The sequence below is a fragment of the Schistocerca piceifrons genome, chromosome 10, assembly GCF_021461385.2.
Source record: "Schistocerca piceifrons isolate TAMUIC-IGC-003096 chromosome 10, iqSchPice1.1, whole genome shotgun sequence".
Taxonomy (NCBI): Eukaryota; Metazoa; Arthropoda; class Insecta; order Orthoptera; family Acrididae; genus Schistocerca; species Schistocerca piceifrons.
The window spans coordinates 123718562-123736989 of NC_060147.1; the positions used below are offsets into that span (position 1 = coordinate 123718562).

An 18428-nucleotide genomic window follows, 5' to 3' on the forward strand; every position below is an offset into this window, starting at 1 on the left:
GTCAAGATTGTGACGTCTTGATCTCAGAGTTCTGGAGGGTTTTTGTCTGTCAATTTTTCAAACTCTTTAACAGCTCTAGTCTGACCCAAACTGTCCCTGCATCAGTTACCTTCGACCTAGCTATGCAAGTTGTGATCAGAAAGAAATGGGAACTTTTTCCCTTAAAGAATCTTTATTTATTAGTTGTCAACTTTGTCTCCTTCAAAGAAATGCCCCTTAGATATAAAACTTTCCTGCCATTGCTTTTTCCATTCTTGGGAGCACTTCTGGAAGTCGCTTTTCTTAAATGTTCAGCTCCGTCAGTGATTGTGTTGTTCTCCCTTCGGCGGTGCCAAAATGACATCATTTCGTGCTTCTCTTCAGCCTTGGGAATAGAAAGAAGTTGCAGGGGGCCATGTCTGGCAAATATGGTAGCGGAGGCAATGTAACAGTTTTGTTTTTTGCCAATAAATAACATAACCAAGCATTGAGATGGGAGTGGGAGCATTATCGTGCCGCAGTTTCTGAAAGTGATTTTGCTACAATTCTAGTCACTTTCTTCAGATTGCTTCATGCAGATAGAGCATAACTTCGTGGTAGTATTCCTTATTGGCCATACGACCACAAGGCAGGAACTCATGATGCACTATCCCACTGTGATCGAAGAAAACAGTGAGAACAACTTTCACATGTGATCGAACTGGTCAAATTTTTTTCGCTCGTAGCTCTTCAGGCAGTTTCCAGTGGGACAATTCGGCCTTGATTTTGACGTTGCACCAGAATACCCAAGTTTTGTCTCCTGCTTTAACGTTCTTTCGAGGTTCTGAATTATTGTTGGCTTCATTCAGCAATTCTTCAATGATGTCAACAAAGCACTTTCGGTTGAAGTTCAACAATTTTGGAACTAATTTTGCTGCTACTTATTTCATGCCCAAAACATACAAAAAATGCACATGAGCCAAAGGACTTGACTTGTTGATGTCATCAGCAATCTGTATGATGGTGGTCTTCCCCGTGCCTCCTCCCCCGCCCCCCTCCCCCCGCCCCAGAACCATTTTCTTTTGCAGTAATAAATGTGCTAGGGCAGTTGTTGTCTTCAACATCTTCTCGGCCCTCTTCAAAACGCTTATAGCAACCATAAACACTTGTCTTACTCATAGTAAATTCGCCAAAAGCCACAGTCAGCATTTCGAATGCAGGGCTGCACTTTACTGCGCTTTTCAAGCAAAACTTAATTCAAATTCTTGGATCCATCTTTTTTGAAAGTAAAAATTTACTGAGCACTTGAAAACATGTACACTTCTGGAAATGGAAAAAAGAACACATTGACACCGGTGTGTCAGACCCACCATACTTGCTCCGGACACTGCGAGAGGGCTGTACAAGCAATGATCACACGCACGGCACAGCAGACACACCAGGAACCGTGGTGTTGGCCGTCGAATGGCGCTAGCTGCGCAGCATTTGTGCACCGCCGCCGTCAGTGTCAGCCAGTTTGCCGTGGCATACGGAGCTCCATCGCAGTCTTTAACACTGGTAGCATGCCGCGACAGCGTGGACGTGAACCGTATGTGCAGTTGACGGACTTTGAGTGAGGGCGTATAGTGGGCATGCGAGAGGCCGGGTGGACGTACCGCCGAATTGCTCAACACGTGGGGCGTGAGGTCTCCACAGTACATCGATGTTGTCGCCAGTGGTCGGCGGAAGGTGCACGTGCCCGTCGACCTGGGACCGGACCGCAGTGACGCACGGATGCGCGCCAAGACCGTAGGATCCTACGCAGTGCCGTAGGGGACCGCACCGCCACTTCCCAGCAAATTAGGGACACTGTTGCTCCTGGGGTATCGGCGAGGACCATTCGCAACCGTCTCCATGAAGCTGGGCTACGGTCCCGCACACCGTTAGGCCGTCTTCCGCTCACGCCCCAACATCGTGCAGCCCGCCTCCAGTGGTGTCGCGACAGGCGTGAATGGAGGGACGAATGGAGACGTGTCGTCTTCAGCGATGAGAGTCGCTTCTGCCTTGGTGCCAATGATGGTCGTATGCGTGTTTGCCGCCGTGCAGGTGAGCGCCACAATCAGGACTGCATACGACCGAGGCACACAGGGCCAACACCCGGCATCATGGTGTGGGGAGCGATCTCCTACACTGGCCGTACACCACTGGTGATTGTCGAGGGGACACTGAATAGTGCACGGTACATCCAAACCGTCATCGAACCCATCGTTCTACCATTCCTAGACCGGCAAGGGAACTTGCTGTTCCAACAGGACAATGCACGTCCGCATGTATCCCGTGCCACCAACGTGCTCTAGAAGGTGTAAGTCAACTACCCTGGCCAGCAAGATCTCCGGATCTGTCCCCCATTGAGCATGTTTGGGACTGGATGAAGCGTCGTCTCACGCGGTCTGCACGTCCAGCACGAACGCTGGTCCAACTGAGGCGCCAGGTGGAAATGGCATGGCAAGCCGTTCCACAGGACTACATCCAGCATCTCTACGATCGTCTCCATGGGAGAATAGCAGCCTGCATTGCTGCGAAAGATGGATATACACTGTACTAGTGCCGAGATTGTGCATGCTCTGTTGCCTGTGTCTATGTGCCTGTGGTTCTGTCAATGTGATCATGTGATGTATCTGATCCCAGGAATGTGTCAATAAAGTTTCTCCTTCCTGGGACAATGAATTCACGGTGTTCTTATTTCAATTTCCAGGAGTGTATAACGTTTCTGAATGTCAAAGTAAACTAAATGTGCAGGAGAGCTGAAAATGCAAATATACATGAGGAACACGTGTACCAACAATATAAAAATGATTTTTTGAAAATCGGATATAGAAAGCTTGCAAAATTAAATTCCTGCTACTTTTTGATCACTCCTCATATACAGGATGTAAAGGATAACTGCTTACAGTGTTCCACATTGGTGTACAGGAAGTAGAAACAATAAATTTAAGACACTGCAGTCTATCAAGCCTGGGAACAGCTTAAACTTGGCCTACAAATGCCTGTAAGTTACAGCATATGCATGCAATGCAAGATTTTAAATATCGTCTTGTGTTCTCAGGCCACCAGCTTATGTTAACATTAGCAAGTGAACCTTTCATGTGAAGATATTGAAAGAGCAAATAGTTTTGAACATGTTAAGCAAAAACTGTTTAGTTTAATCTTACCACAGTAGTCTTGTAGTAAATAGGTCAGAGAAACAGAATTTGTTAAATTTACGTTGTTAAAATTCACAAAATTGCGAGATAAAACTTACAAAAATGGCAGTTTGACAGTTTGTAAGTACACAAGTTGGTGACATGAGGGTGAGAGAATATTCCAAAAATCGTGTGTTATAGCATAGTTAGCTTTTCTAGGTCAATTTGAGGTTTCCCAGCTTGACTATACATATTTTCCAAAAACCTGCATCAAAGAAAGAAAGGAGGGTTGGCTTCTATCCTGCATTGTAAGGGCTTGAGAGTTAAAAAATTATCCCAAATGGAGAATATAAAGGACACTAAAATTCTGTATTTAATTGTTTCCTCTAAATTCTTTTTCACGTAACTCATTAGCTACACCTGTGTGTCACTGATCAAAAATTTGAAGCATGAATTTGTCTTAGAACAGTTTTGTTGGTATCACAGTATGGTACATAATCTTGCTTATTTATTATTATACAATCCAACTGAAATTGCATTATTTAAACTGTAGCCCAAGTCAGTTCTCAAAGTAACTTAACAGTATATGTACTAATAAATAATACTCTGAAATTTTACAAGCCTTGTTTAAGCAAGCAAGCCAATACTAAGTGGTAGTTACGTGTAGATACCACATTAGTTGATTTTTGTACAAATACAATTAACATTTAATCATAGTGAGTAGGAGAGTTGCTCCCCTAGTTCACCGATTCTGCCACGAAATGTCAGTTGCTCTGCTCATGACCCACTGAAGTACATGTTACTTTGTCATATGCAGCACATGAACATGAAATTTATGTAATGAATTGAAACGTACATGCATTTAACTGACTTGCCTGAATGGACATCAGTTGTCAGCTAGTTTTGTTTCTGGGCAGTCTTCAAAGTTTATTGAAGACTTTAACTCCTCCAGAATTTGTATTATGCCCATGAAAGCTTAGGAAGTATGCTCATCATATGATTTTCGCCGTATCCAGCATTACACTAATGTATCCGTAGTATGTAAAGGTGTCCATAAAAAAATATTGTCCCATAAACCGTCCATGTGTACATTCACCGTGATGATATTTTCAAACTGCATACAAAATTGAATACACCCTTCACTGGGTACATGTACACTATCTTTCTTGTTGAGGAGTCATAATCTCCATTAGATGTAAGCAGAGTGGCATGTCACACAAATTGTCAGTTAAAAGGTACAAATGTTCAAGACATTTTATGACACCTTGTGCTTGAGGCAGGTGATAAACTAGGTATCCCTTTGCTGACTTGCAAGATTCTCTGGCATATTTCATTGATTGAATTGAAACTATGAAGTTGTTATAATAACAATTTCTAAAACTATCTGTCAGTTTGCTGTAAATGTTTGGCTAACATCCTCATTTGGATTACATATGACATTAACAAAAATTTACATTTATTTTCAATTTCCACCATAAAATATTAAAATCTTTACAGGAATATAAATACACTGTAACATGTGCAAGCTGTGGAAGTCTATTACTGATGGTTGATCATTGCAGTATATAAATGAGGTTCAAGTGGATCCTGATTAAATTTTGCTCATGGGGCACAGCTGAAACCTCTTTTCCATAAGTATTCAGATATTGCTAAGGTACTTTCAGTGCTTACTAAGTTGTTTAGGAAGGAAAGTTGTTAATTTATCTCCATGTATGTGCATTTTGTTCAATTGTTCTTCATAAATATTTCAATGAATGGTTCGGTGAACTAGGCCATTAGTTACGTACAGTTTGAAATAAAAATTAAACAAGTATACTTAGCATAGCAATTTTATTTTCTCATGAAAGCATTTACTTTAACTTTCTACATAATTCCCACCAGTATTGGGGCACTTACATCGTATAACCAGCATTGAGTACAGTCTTAGTAGATATCAGCACCTGACCATAACTTTCAATAGTTTAAACATTCTGTCACAATCACATAAAGCAAACTTCGTGATGATGAAAAAGAAACTCACCACACAACGTCAAAATCATGAAGCGTCTCTTACCGTTTCATCAGCTTTCTCCACCTAATTGTCATTAGTAACTGAAGGTCATCTGCTTCATTCCTTATCATGATCATTCATACAGCCACCTTTAAAGCTCTCATCCATTTCTGTACCATCCCATCACTTACAAGTGTCAAGGAGTTGCTTTATGAAATTGGTACATACTGAACATTTAAATTATTAAACATTATGTTCAATCATCAATTCATTGGAAGATGTGAGGAGAGTATATGCCTTCCTAAACTTTGGGCGTGCCCCATTATTAATGTGCAATAACCCAGACGAAATTCTGTTGCATTGACATGCCATGAAAACCCTTGTTACCAATACATTTTGTATTTATGCAACCTATGTAATAATCTTATTGTCTCCTGTTTAAGCTAAAAATTCATGTTGCCTGTTTTCTGTGCATTCAGTTTGTTTATTGCATATTCACCAGTTATAAACAACATTGAGAGTTTTGTATTCTCCAGCAGGGATCTTGGTGTAACAGTAGTCGTCACTCATACTAAGAATTGTCTTTTACGTTATTATTATTTTACATTTATTATTCCTGCCTCTTAAGTTTGTGAACATGTATTCAAAGCCATGTGATATTACAATAGAGCTTGTTATGTCTGTCCAGATACAATAGCCAGCTGTCGCTGATGCGTCGTGACTTGCGGAACTGCAAGAATAAGATAGCTGACCAGCAGAAGCAGATTTTAGACTATGCGGCAAGACTTGATGAGAATGACAAAAAGAACGAAGAAACTTCACGGAAATTCAGTACATTGCTGCAGGTTCGCACACTGCATTGTTAAATGTTTAATAAGCTAGCTGTTTTTATTTCAAATTACCCCTATATGACAGAAAGAAATTTGCCAAGATAAACTTAGTGTCTCACCAAAGTTGTAGATTCACTAAATTAAAACTTTATATCTAGCTTATGTTAATTGTTGTACTTCTACATTTGTATTGCTAGGAATATTTGTAAGTACTTAACCTTCAGGAGCAACAGCTACATCTAAAATTAATAGAAGCAATAAAAGTAAATGATATTACTCTCAATGTTACAAGAAGTGCTTAATATGAAGTAGCAGATAAAACACAATCTTAGTAGTGTGTAAGGAAGAGCAGTGACTTTTGTCATCCATGAAAGTTCTTTCATTCATGGCATAAGATGTACGATGGATTGAATGAATAAAAGATGATTTATTACACACATGCAGGTAGGCAGGCACCAATGCATTTGGAAACCTAAGTTGCTCCTTCAGGGGAGTAAAGTGTTGGAAGGAGAAAAAAAATTGAGGGGAGGGGGGAGATGACACAGAAACCTTGTCAGGTCCCGTGGGATACATGGAGATAGAGTGAGTTCTATTTTAGTGTATATATCATTATTGATTCCCGGCTGGGTCGGAGATTTTTCTCTGCTCAGGGACTGGGTGTTGTGTTGCCTTGTCCTAATCATCATCATTTCATCCCCATCAACGCGCAAGTCGCCGAAGTGGAGTCAAATTGAAACCTGTCTCCTGTTTTCATGACTCCTTCATTCGTAAGTCTTTAAGTCCTCTTCACTTTGAGCATTTTTCTCCACAACCACATTTCAAAGCTTTCTAATCGTGGTCATTCCTTCTAACGCTTCATGATCCACGCTCACCTTTACTGCAGATAGGAAACAGACACCATTGTCAATAAAGTACTGTGTGAGAGAAGTTGCATAAATATTCAATCAGATCTTGATAAGATTTTTACATTGTGCAGAGATCGGAAAATCGCTCTAAATGTCCAGAAATGTAAAATTTTGCACTTCACAAAACAAAAAATGTAATATTGTATTACTATAATATCAGTAAGTCATTGTTGGAATCTGGCAACTTGTACAAATACCTGGTTGTAACACATTGTAAGGATATGAAATGGAATGATCACATATGTTCAGTCTTGTGTAAAGCAGGTAGTAGACTTTAGTTTATTGATAGAATACTGGGGAAGTGCAATCAGTCTACAGAAGAGATTGCTTACAAATCACTCGTGTGACCAGCTTGTAACCTCCCTCTTACTAATCGGCCTATCCTGCTTGCGATATAAAATATGACCATGGATCGCGTGTATGCCTAATGGATTTTTTCTAATTGTATAAGGCTGTCTTTCTCAAAGAAGTGATACCGATAAGTAGGAGGAAAGTGTACAACCGACCCTTCTGATGGAAAGTCTACTAAAAATAAAAGTAATTAAACCAAACAGGGCTACAATTTGGAAAATGAAAGTTATTTTGTGCATTCACTCACAAACAACACTGGACAGAAAGGGATACCACTGATCATGAATCCAAAAGTTACACTAATGAACGAATAGGAAGTAATTAACAGTCGCCAGCCCACTAGGGCAGTTTACATCCAAAATCCTGTACAAGATTTTTACACTAATTTTAAGTGAGTGTGTTGATAAAGAAAACTGAGGTCACTCTTACATTACGTTTGGCATTAAATTTTGAAAAAGGCAATCGAGTAATGATTTGAAAGTATGCAATTAAACTGTTAGTACTGAACTTTGTTATGTAAACAGTGACTTTCTGTGACCTCAGCATAACATCATCAAAGAAATTTAAAAAAAAAAAAAAAAAAAACAGCGAGCACTTTTTACTTTGCCATTACTTATTTTGCAAATTGGATTTCCTATTGTCTGAACAACTGATCCTTTTTTACTGACTTCAACAGAATCAAATACTAGAATACGTGCCAAACCAAACAGCCATGTTCTCCAAGCTATATGTAAAATAAATAAAACTTCTGCACTCTTAATTTGTGCATTTCTTTAGATTTGAATTTTTTCCAGTGATTGATTCTCAAACTTGAAAAATGAAATTGCTTTACTTTAGTCCTATACTGAAGCCTCTGTTGTACAACAGTTAATTGAAAGTAGACTGAGACTTAAATTCTTAAGTGAAATTATTCATTAATAAACTGGCTGTAACTATTCAATTTGTTTCTTATGACACTCAGTTAGAATATTAGGAAAAAATTTATTTATTTTCTGTCCATATAACAACAAGTTTTCGGACATTGTCAGGAAAATTTAGATTCCATTACACATATACAGAAAAATAAATACATTCTTTCATAACAACATATGGATCAGACACATGTCTGTACACATTATTTTTCAAAAGGGCACTACAAGTAGATTCATAGTTTTCGGTTACTGCTAGATGTCTAAGAAAAATTTTGTAAAATGATAAAGATTTTGCGTTTGAGAAACAGCTGCAGAAACCTGCCCTAACACCCATACGTAAACATGATAGATGGAAGTTTGCTGAAAAGTATAGTGTGGATTTGTGAATGGTATGACATTATCTTCAGTGGTGAGAAGTTTAAAGTTTAGGTGGTCAGATGGATTTCACTATTATTAGGATGATCTGAGAACAGTACCAGGAGACGTAGGGAATGAAAGTCTTCTTCAACAAGATAATGCATGTGTGAGTTGAAAAGTGCAATAAGGAAAGAATAGGCGACAATTTCACTACAAGAACTAAAAGCCACAGCAAAATCAATGATGAAGAGAATTTTTGAGGTAATTAGGAAGAACGGTGGTTGGGCAACATACTATTAATGCAGTAACACAACAGAACACTGTGTGCCTTTATACCAATTTCCATCCCAGAAAGGTGAAAACGTTATTTTGTTACTCATGTTATGAAATAAATTATATAATTAAATTGTAATTGTGCAACGAAAACAGTCGATTATTGACAAAATTATGTAACTGGATAGATAAAAAATCTACTCACCAACTGGTGGCAGAACACACATGTAATAAACAGTTGTAATTGGTAATTTCCCTTCAACCCTTCTGCCTGAAGATGCAGCCACTGGCTCCATAAGCTTGCTGATTACCCTTGTAACACGTGTGTGTTCTGTTGCCACTTAGTGAGTACATTACGGTGGTTGTTCTTATATGTATCGACTGTTTTCATAAGCAGAGACAGTATGCTGCAGACATTGTACTATTACTTTTGTTGGAACCCTGCCACACTGATTTCCACTAGTGTCTTCATTCTGTACTTCTTTCACTTTATGGAATGCTTGACACCATCTGCTGTAGCTTCTATGCATCCTCTCTGGCTTGCCTATTAATTCATCTCCATATATATATATATATATGTCTGCTTGTGTCTGTATGTGTGGATGGATATGTGCGTGTGTGCGAGTGTATACCTGTCCTTTTTTCCCCCTAAGGTAAGTCTTTCCGCTCCCGGGATTGGAATGACTCCTTACCCTCTCCCTTAAAACCCACTTCCTTTCGTCTTCCCCTCTCCTTCCCTCTTTCCTGATGAGGCAACAGTTTGTTGCGAAAGCTTGAATTTTGTGTGTATGTTTGTGTTTGTTTGTGTGTCTATCGACCTACCAGCGCTTTTGTTCGGTAAGTCACCTCATCTTTGTTTTTATATATAATTTTTCCCACGTGGAATGTTTCCTTCCATTATATATATATAAAAAAAACAGCGACAATAACAAACATAATTGTTGGGTTCAAATTAATGATACGGTTATAATAGAGGGAATCATTCCACGTAGGAAAAATATATCTAAAAACAAAGGTGATGTGACTTACCAAATGAAAGTGCTGGCAGGTCGACAGACACACAAACATACACACAAAATTCAAGCTTTCGCAACAAACTGTTGCCTCATCAGGAAAGAGGAAGGAGAGGGAAAGACGAAAGGATGTGGGTTTTAAGGGAGAGGGTAAGGAGTCATTCCAATCCCGGGAGCGGAAAGACTTACCTTAGGGGGAAAAAAGGACGGGTATACACTCGCGCACACACACACACACACACACGTATCCATCCTGACCCACAACTTCTTCACTTTTGAAGGCCAGACATACCAACAACTAAAGGGAACAGCCATGGGTACCAGGATGGCCCCTTCGTTCGCCAACCTATTCATGGGTCGCTTAGAGGAAGCCTTCTTGGTTACCCAGGCCTGCCAACCCAAAGTTTGGTACAGATTTATTGATGACATCTTCATGATCTGGACTCACAGTGAAGAACAACTCCAGAATTTCCTCTCCAACCTCAACTCCTTTGGTTCCATCAGATTCACCTGGTCCTACTCCAAATCCCATGCCACTTTCCTTGATGTTGACCTCCACCTGTCCAATAGCCAACTTCACACGTCCGTCCACATCAAACCCACCAACAAGCAACAGTACCTCCATTACGACAGCTGCCACCCATTCCACATCAAACGGTCCCTTCCCTACAGCCTAGGACTTCGTGGCAAACGAATCTGCTCCAGTCCGGAATCCCTGAAGCATTACACCAACAACCTGACAACAGCTTTCACATCCCGCAACTACCCTCCCGACCTGGTACAGAAGCAAATAACCAGAGCCACTTCCTCATCCTCTCAAACCCAGAACCTCCCACAGAAGAACCACAAAAGTGCCCCACTTGTGACAGGACGCTTTCTGGGACTGGATCAGACTCTGAATGTGGCTCTCCAGCAGGGATACGACTTCCTCAAATCCTGCCCTGAAATGATATCCATCCTTCATGAAATCCTCCCCACTCCACCAAGTGTGTCTTTCCGCCGTCCACCGAACCTTCGTAACCTCTTGGTTCATCCCTATGAAATCCCAAAACCACCTTCCCTACCCTCTGGCTCCTACCCTTGTAACTGCCCCCAGTGTAAAACCTGTCCCATGCACCCTCCCACCACCACCTACTCCAGTCCTGTAACCCAGAAGGTGTACACAATCAAAGGCAGAGCCACGTGTGAAAGCACCCACGTGATCTACCAACTGACCTGCCTACACTGTGACGCATTCTATGTGGGAATGACCAGCAACAAACTGTCCATTCGCATGAATGGACACAGGCAGACAGTGTTTGTTGGTAATGAGGATCACCCTGTGGCTAAACATGCTTTGGTGCACGGCCAGCACATCTTGGCACAGTGTTACACCGTCCGGTTTATCTGGATACTTCCCACTAACACCAACCTATCCGAACTCCGGAGATGGGAACTTGCTCTTCAATATATCCTCTCTTCCCGTTATCCACCAGGCCTCAATCTCCGCTAATTTCAAGTTGCCGCCACTCGTACCTCACCTGTCATTCAACAACATCTTTGCCTCTGCACTTCTGCCTCGACTGACATCCCTGCCCAAAATCTTTGTCTTTAAATACGTCTGCTTGTGTGTGTATATGTGCGGATGGATATGTGTGTGTGTGTGCGCGCGAGTGTATACCCGTCCTTTTTTCCCCCCTAAGGTAAATCTTTCCGCTCCCGGGATTGGAATGACTCCTTACCCTCTCACTTAAAACCCACATCCTTTCGTCTTTCCCTCTCCTTCCCTCTTTCCTGATGAGGCAACAGTTTGTTGCGAAAGCTTGAATTTTGTGTGTATGTTTGTGTGTCTGTCGACCTGCCAGCACTTTCATTTGGTAAGTCACATCATCTTTGTTTTTAGATATATTTTTCCTACGTGGAATGTTTCCCTCTATTTTTTATATATATATAAAAAGAGGGACACATTCCACATGGGAAAAATATAATCTAAAAACACAGATGATGTGACTTACCGAACGAAAGTGCTGGCAGGTCGACAGACACACAAACACAAACATACACATGAAATTCAAGCTTTTGCAACAAACTGTTGCCTCATCAGGAAAGAGGGAAGGAGAGGGAAAGACGAAAGGATGTGGGTTTTAAGGGAGAGGGTAAGGAGTCATTCCAATCCCGGGAGCGGAAAGACTTACCTTTGGGGGAAAAAAGGACAGGTATACACTCGCACACACACACATATCCATCTGCACATACACAGACACAAGCAGACATTTGTAAAGGCTGAGAGTTTGGGTAGAGATGTCAGTTGAGGCGGAAGTACAGAGGCAAAGATGTTGTTGAAAGACAGGTGAGGTATGAGCGGCGGCAAATTTAAATTAGCGGAGATTGAGAGCTGGCGGATAACGAGAAGGGAGGATATACTGAAGGGCAAGTTCCCATCTCCGGAGTTCTGACAGGTTGGTGTTAGTGGGAAGTATCCAGATAACCCGGACGGTGTAACACTGTGCCAAGATGTGCTGGCCATGCACAAAGGCATGTTTAGCCACAGGGTGATCCTCATTACCAACAAACACTGTCTACCTGTGTCCATTCATGCGAATGGACAGTTTGTTGCTGGTCATTCCCACATAGAAAGCTTCACAGTGTAGGCAGGTCAGTTGGTAAATCACGTGGGTGCTTTCACACGTGGCTCTGCCTTTGATCGTGCACACCTTCCGGGTTACAGGACTGGAGTAGGTGGTGGTGGGAGGGTGCATGGGACAGGTTTTACATCGGGGGCGGTTACAAGGGTAGGAGCCAGAGGGTAGGGAAGGTGGTTTTGGGATTTCATAGGGATGAACTAAGAGGTTACGAAGGTTAGGTGGACGGCGGAAATACACTCTTGGTGGAGTGAAATGAGATCCATCCTTCATGAAATCCTCCCCTAAGGTGAGTCTTTCTGCTCCCGGGATTGGAATGACTCCTTACCCTCTCCCTTAAAACCCACATCCCTTCGTCTTTCCCTCTCCTTCCCTCTTTCCTGACGAAGCAACCGTTGGTTGTGAAAGCTAGAATTTTGTGTGTATGTTTGTGTTTATGTGTCTGTCGACCTGCCAGTGCTTTTGTTTGGTAAGTCTCATCATCTTTTTATATATGTTGAACAGCTTCAGTAACAATGATTATCCTTACCTTACCCTCTTCCATTGCTCATTTTTTTTCTGACTGCTCATCGATTGACTCCATTGAATGAACTTTCCCACTCAAAAAGTCAAATATACACCACTTTATTTCTACAATTTTCTCCAACCATCCTCAGACAACCTACTGCATGTCTTGTTCGGCCTTTCTAAACCTGGACTGATGTTTAGTATGACTCTTTTTTAACAGCCATTGTGATGTGATCGATAAAACAAAAATCCTTGCATTCTTTTGTGATGCACTTTATAGGTAAAAATGGTAGAATTGTCTTAAGTAGATCTTGGGGTCAAATTCCTTTACCATAAATTCTGTTTACTATCTCAGTCAATCTGATTATTGAAACTGCACTAAAGTATTTCAGTCTCTGGCAAACTGTCACAGCCCAATCTTCTTTTCCCGGAGGTCCTGAATTGTTAGCTCTAATTCCCATTTTAATATCCTAGGGCCTTAGTCTTTCTTATTTTGCTTAGTCTTTCTTATTTTGTTTGAGAAGGAAAGACAAGTTCAGAAAAAATGCAATAGTTTTTAGAAGGGCAAAGATCATACGCATCTTGGCTTATCTCTTAGATATAGTAGTTGTAGTGGGAAAATACTGTTTGTAGAGGGAAAAAGTAAACACATTGCGGTTAATATTTACTGTTACTCACAGTTTATTATATTTCAAAATAAAATTCTAAGTTCCGTAAAAGTGACGAACAGATACCCCTTTATATCTTACATAATCTGGAAAATACTGCCGCAGAGTAACATATGAAAGAAAGGCCTAAAGCAGAGGCAGTATCCATCATTTCAGATTTAAAATTATAGAAAGAAATATCTACAAATTTGATTCAACATACATGTTAACCAATACATCTGTGATGTGTTACATTAATACGACAAAAGTTGTGTTGCTGATATACTGATGACTGAAGTCGCATTTTGCAATTACTCGTACACAGCTGCTAGTACATATGTCATAGAATAAAAGGGAAGTGTCATTGACGCCTCATGTATTGAAATTACATCTACTCTTTGGGCATGGCAGACTAGGCTTCACTTGAACTATTCTGCATTTTATTGGTAACATCCACTTCGTAAAACATTTCTTGCTTGACAAAACCGTTATACCTCGCAAACAAGATCATGGCAGAAATCTGAAAAACAAGCATTCTTAGCCTCATGACAGAGAGGTAGTAAAACTTCCACTTACGGGGCAACACGTGGAAATGGAGATAACTGAACACATCATGATTGGCAGGTCATTGTTCTCCACAGTTGCGGACTGGTATCCCTACTTCCCACTTGATGTAGATGTTTGGGGAATGGGCTGTAGGCAAATTGACACATGCGCCGTTTCCCAAGTAGGGTCAGTATTGTGCATTCTCATCGTGTTTGTAATGCTTCAGAATTTGCTGTATACAAGCCTGGCAGTGCTTGTAGTTTCCCAGTTACAGTCATTATCTCCAGCTTTGTAGCCATCTAACACTCACGCAAAACAGCAGTCAGTGGGCTGGGGTTATAATGTCTCACCCCGTGAACAAAAGAGCCCTCTTAGCTGACGGCCAGAAATGTGTTTTGGTGTGCTGAAGATGCCTCGTTTCTTGATTATGTGTAAGGACAGTAAATTCTGAAGACTACTAGCAAGAGCTATTCAAAACGAGCAATGTGGTCCTCTTCACTACCATTGGGCACACCCACAAGAATTGCTGCATCTGTGCCAAAGGGGCATTTTTGATCATCATCTCTACAGCTCAGAGTTACACTGAGGCGACAAAAGTTATGGAATGGCGGTATGCACATAAACAGATGGGGGTAGTATCACGTACAAAGGTATAAAAGAGCAGTTCATCAGCAGAGCTTGTCGGTCGTACTCAGGTGATTCATTTGAAAAGGTTTATGACATGACTAAGACCGCACAATGAGAATTAACAGCCTTTGAATATGAAATGACAGTTGGAGATAGATGCGGGGGACATTCCATTTCAGAAGTCGTTAGAGGATTCAATGTTCAGAGATCCGCAGTGTCAAGAGTGTGCTGAGAATACAAAATTTCAGACATTAGCTCTCATCACGGCATTTTCGTGGAGATGTCAGCACTGAACAGAAGAACACTACTGCATGAAATAACCACAGGAATAAATACGGTACGTACGATGAACATTTATGTTAGGACAGTGTGGCGAAATTTGGCATTAACGGGCTATGGCAGAACAAGACAAACATCAGTGCCTTTGTTAACAGCACAATATTGCCATGGGATGAATTCTGTCATGAGGCCATATGAGATCGTGTTTTTGCCTGTCAGTTGTGAACATCTAACGGTTCCAAAGATGTGGTATTTTGTGATGACTTCAAGAAATGTAATTTGTTTTTGTGAAAACTCAGGCTATTATGTTGTGTCGATACAGGGAGGCTTCTCAGTTTCTTAGTTGTTCCTCGATTTCTGGCCACGATGAGTTGCATGTGAATGTTGTAAAGAGGTCATGTCATCCATGTTTTCCTATATAGGTCGTGGCATCTTGAGTGTATTTGTGCACGTGTCTCGGACTTCGTATATGTGATGAGGGTAAAAGGTGGATGTATTCTTTCATGCATAGTTTTTTCTGATTCAGTCTAATGTAAAGCATCCCTTCCTCTTCCCTTTTTGCGTACATATCTACCAGAAACTGTTGGAATAAATGGCGAATATTGAAAATATGATTGTATGTTTCATTGTCTCTGATCATTAAGCGGTAAGCATAGAACTCCTTGGAAGTCATGTTTTTGTTTGTTTCTCTGCCTGTTTGCTTGTTTCGGGTTGGATTTTTTTCACATTAAAATGCTATCCGTCCTCTCTGTACAGAAATATCAATGGATATTGGAGGGCATCATACGAACAGTGTGTCTCTGCAATGTGTTGCAATCCTTCTCTCCGTCATTTTACAATTGCCACAGCTTGTGTTTCCGTTGTTCACCATTATGATGGCGACTTAGTCTATTTGAGCTGTGTTAAATAAACATTGGTATTCTCCATGTGGTCTTTTGTCGGCTCAAATTATAACTTCATAGTCATCAGAAATCATTCAGTCTAGTGCTGTTTGAATATGTAACTCAGTTAATCGTATTCCTATAAGATTCTCTGTACATCTCGGACTGCTTACCATCCCAATCCACTGATATTTTTGCATTGTTGATCAGTTCCTGTTTCTTCATTTCAGATGAAATATACCTGCATAAATTTATAGTATTCTTTGGTAGTGGCAGTAATGATCCCATGGTGTGATAGATTTTTCCATGGAGGGAAAAACGTAATCGATTACATCTTTGTTAACATTGAAAAGAGTGACAGCAAAAGAAGTCATTTGCAAGCAGGCATTGTACGGTTTTATATTTTGAAGAAATTGTTTTCATTCTGGAGTTTCCCTGGTCATATAATGTAAAAATTACATGGAGGTGCTTTCAGTGGTGGTAACTGAATTTTTCCATTTGTGCAACAGAATCTTGGTGTGTCTCTACTGAATTTTTTTTTGTGTTGCAGAATTAGCATATGTTATCTATTTTTTTCCAATTACGACATTTTTGTGTTTGTTACAGTGTTTTGTTGGGCTGTAGTGGAATGCTTCATTTGTCATGTTGTACTGTTTACTTTCCCTCATCTGCGCTTGCCGTAGGGTGATATTTCCCTGGCTGGATTGAATTCTCGGTCTTCTATTATAAGATTGTCGCAATTCTTGAGTCTTCAATCTCTTCATTTCGTTGTTCTTCATTTTCTCTGCTTCTCAAGGTGCCCATTCTCATTCATTGGGAACCTAAATGTGCTTCACACTCTTTGTAGTTTTGCTTTTCTGTCTCTCTCTCTCTCTCTCTCTCTCTCTCTCTCTCTGTCCCTGGTGTCGTCGTCCCCCCCCCCCCCCCCCCCCCCCCTCCCCGCCATTTTGCTCCAGAATGGGTGAGATCTCTTGGTTGTTTACATTTGGGCTTTGTCTAAAATATAAATCGGGTCAACTTTTTGTTCACAAATACACCAGGTACACTTTACACATTCTTCACACTTTATTTTAGATTTCTATTCAGTCACTGCTGTATCACTTAGATTACTCTCACTTCAATATGTGTTTTTATTCACTCATTTCAATAATTTTTCGGTTCCTCCATTCGTCACTGATAAGGAACTGACATTCAAACCCACGATGGGTCTTGCTTTGTGTACTCCTACCAATGGGCAGCACCACTAGTGGCGAACTCCATAACATAGCAAAAAGCCTTCGACTGGTCCACAGTGTACCAGAACATTGCACAACATTAGTGTGTGTTCTGGAAAGTTCCACAATGATATGGGACGGTCCTGAACATTCGAGAATCTTCCCTAATGTTCCAGACTATTCCTGAACGTCTAGGATCGTTTTGGAACATCACGGAACATTGTGGAATGTTCTGGTGTGTTCTCGAATGTTCTCGAGGACAATACTACCGAGCCTTTATATCTTCAAAAGCATGCCCTTCAGGTAAAAACAGGAGCCTTCTTCATGGACGGGGGATAGTGGGCTACCACACCATAACTCACTTGATCACACTGGGACACGTTTCTTAGTTTAAGAAGCAGGCATATTGTACACTTATTTTTGTAATGTATATTGATATTAATTATTTATATTCTACCAGAACTTGTCATTACCAAATTATTGTACCATATATGCAAAAAAAATGGCATTCTGTTTCGTGTATTTTTCATTAGTACACTACCTTACATCCCAAACATAACATAATGTTGTGCATACAGGGTGATTGAGCTGCTCCCACCAATGCCGTTTTACGCAACCTGCAATTTTATATCGGGCATTAAAAAACCACACGACAGATTTTCATAGCCTTTTGCTTGCTATGCACAGAAAAAGTGAACAGGACCTTTTTTGTAGGAAATTTAATGTAGTTACATTTTGTACTAAGGTATGTTTTTGATGGCAGCCATAGGTCAATCAAGAAAAAGGTTGAAAACTGACCTTCACATATCTGCACTCCCACGCTCATACCTCACCAGTCAGGATTTCTAGTATATTGTTCGTGGCATTCCCTCTCATCACTGTACAAATATCGCAAAAACAATTTCCCACTTTTTGGCTTCATTGATGCCTTAGTAGGCCATTGACTTAGTCGAACACTTACAAATTGTAAAACTGATGTTTATCACAAGCTAACGTTGTGTGAATTTTAACCACAGAATAATTAAATCATAGTATTCATCGGGCCTTGTGCCCATGAAACTGTCATTATAAAGATTAAGTTTGAATTGAATTGTCAATGTAAATAGATTCACACACATTTGGTTTAATGATACTAACAGAACAACAGACTACACTGGTGGCATAATAGCCCACTCAGTAGAGACCAGAAAGGTCAGATGTAGGAAGTAACTTGTGTGGCCGGGTTCAAATCCCGGTGCTGGGACAACTTTTAATTCATTGCTTTGGCCTAAATAACTATCATAGGTAAAGGTGGTACTCAATACGTATCAGGAATACCACCTTTATACGGTTGATATTGTCACCTATGTCTCAGGTA

The 18428-nt window shown here is 40.6% G+C and overlaps 1 protein-coding gene across 3 annotated transcripts in view; it reads left to right on the forward strand.

The window, feature by feature from the left end:
* LOC124718980 (F-box only protein 28) overlaps window positions 1–18428 on the forward strand; it is a 92974-nt gene that overhangs the window by 68784 nt on the left and 5762 nt on the right. For all 3 annotated transcript variants that reach the window (XM_047244650.1, XM_047244651.1, XM_047244652.1), the window contains exon 6: window positions 5798–5954. In XM_047244650.1, coding sequence (XP_047100606.1) covers window positions 5798–5954 — 157 coding nt within the window. The remainder of the gene's footprint in view (window positions 1–5797; window positions 5955–18428) is intronic.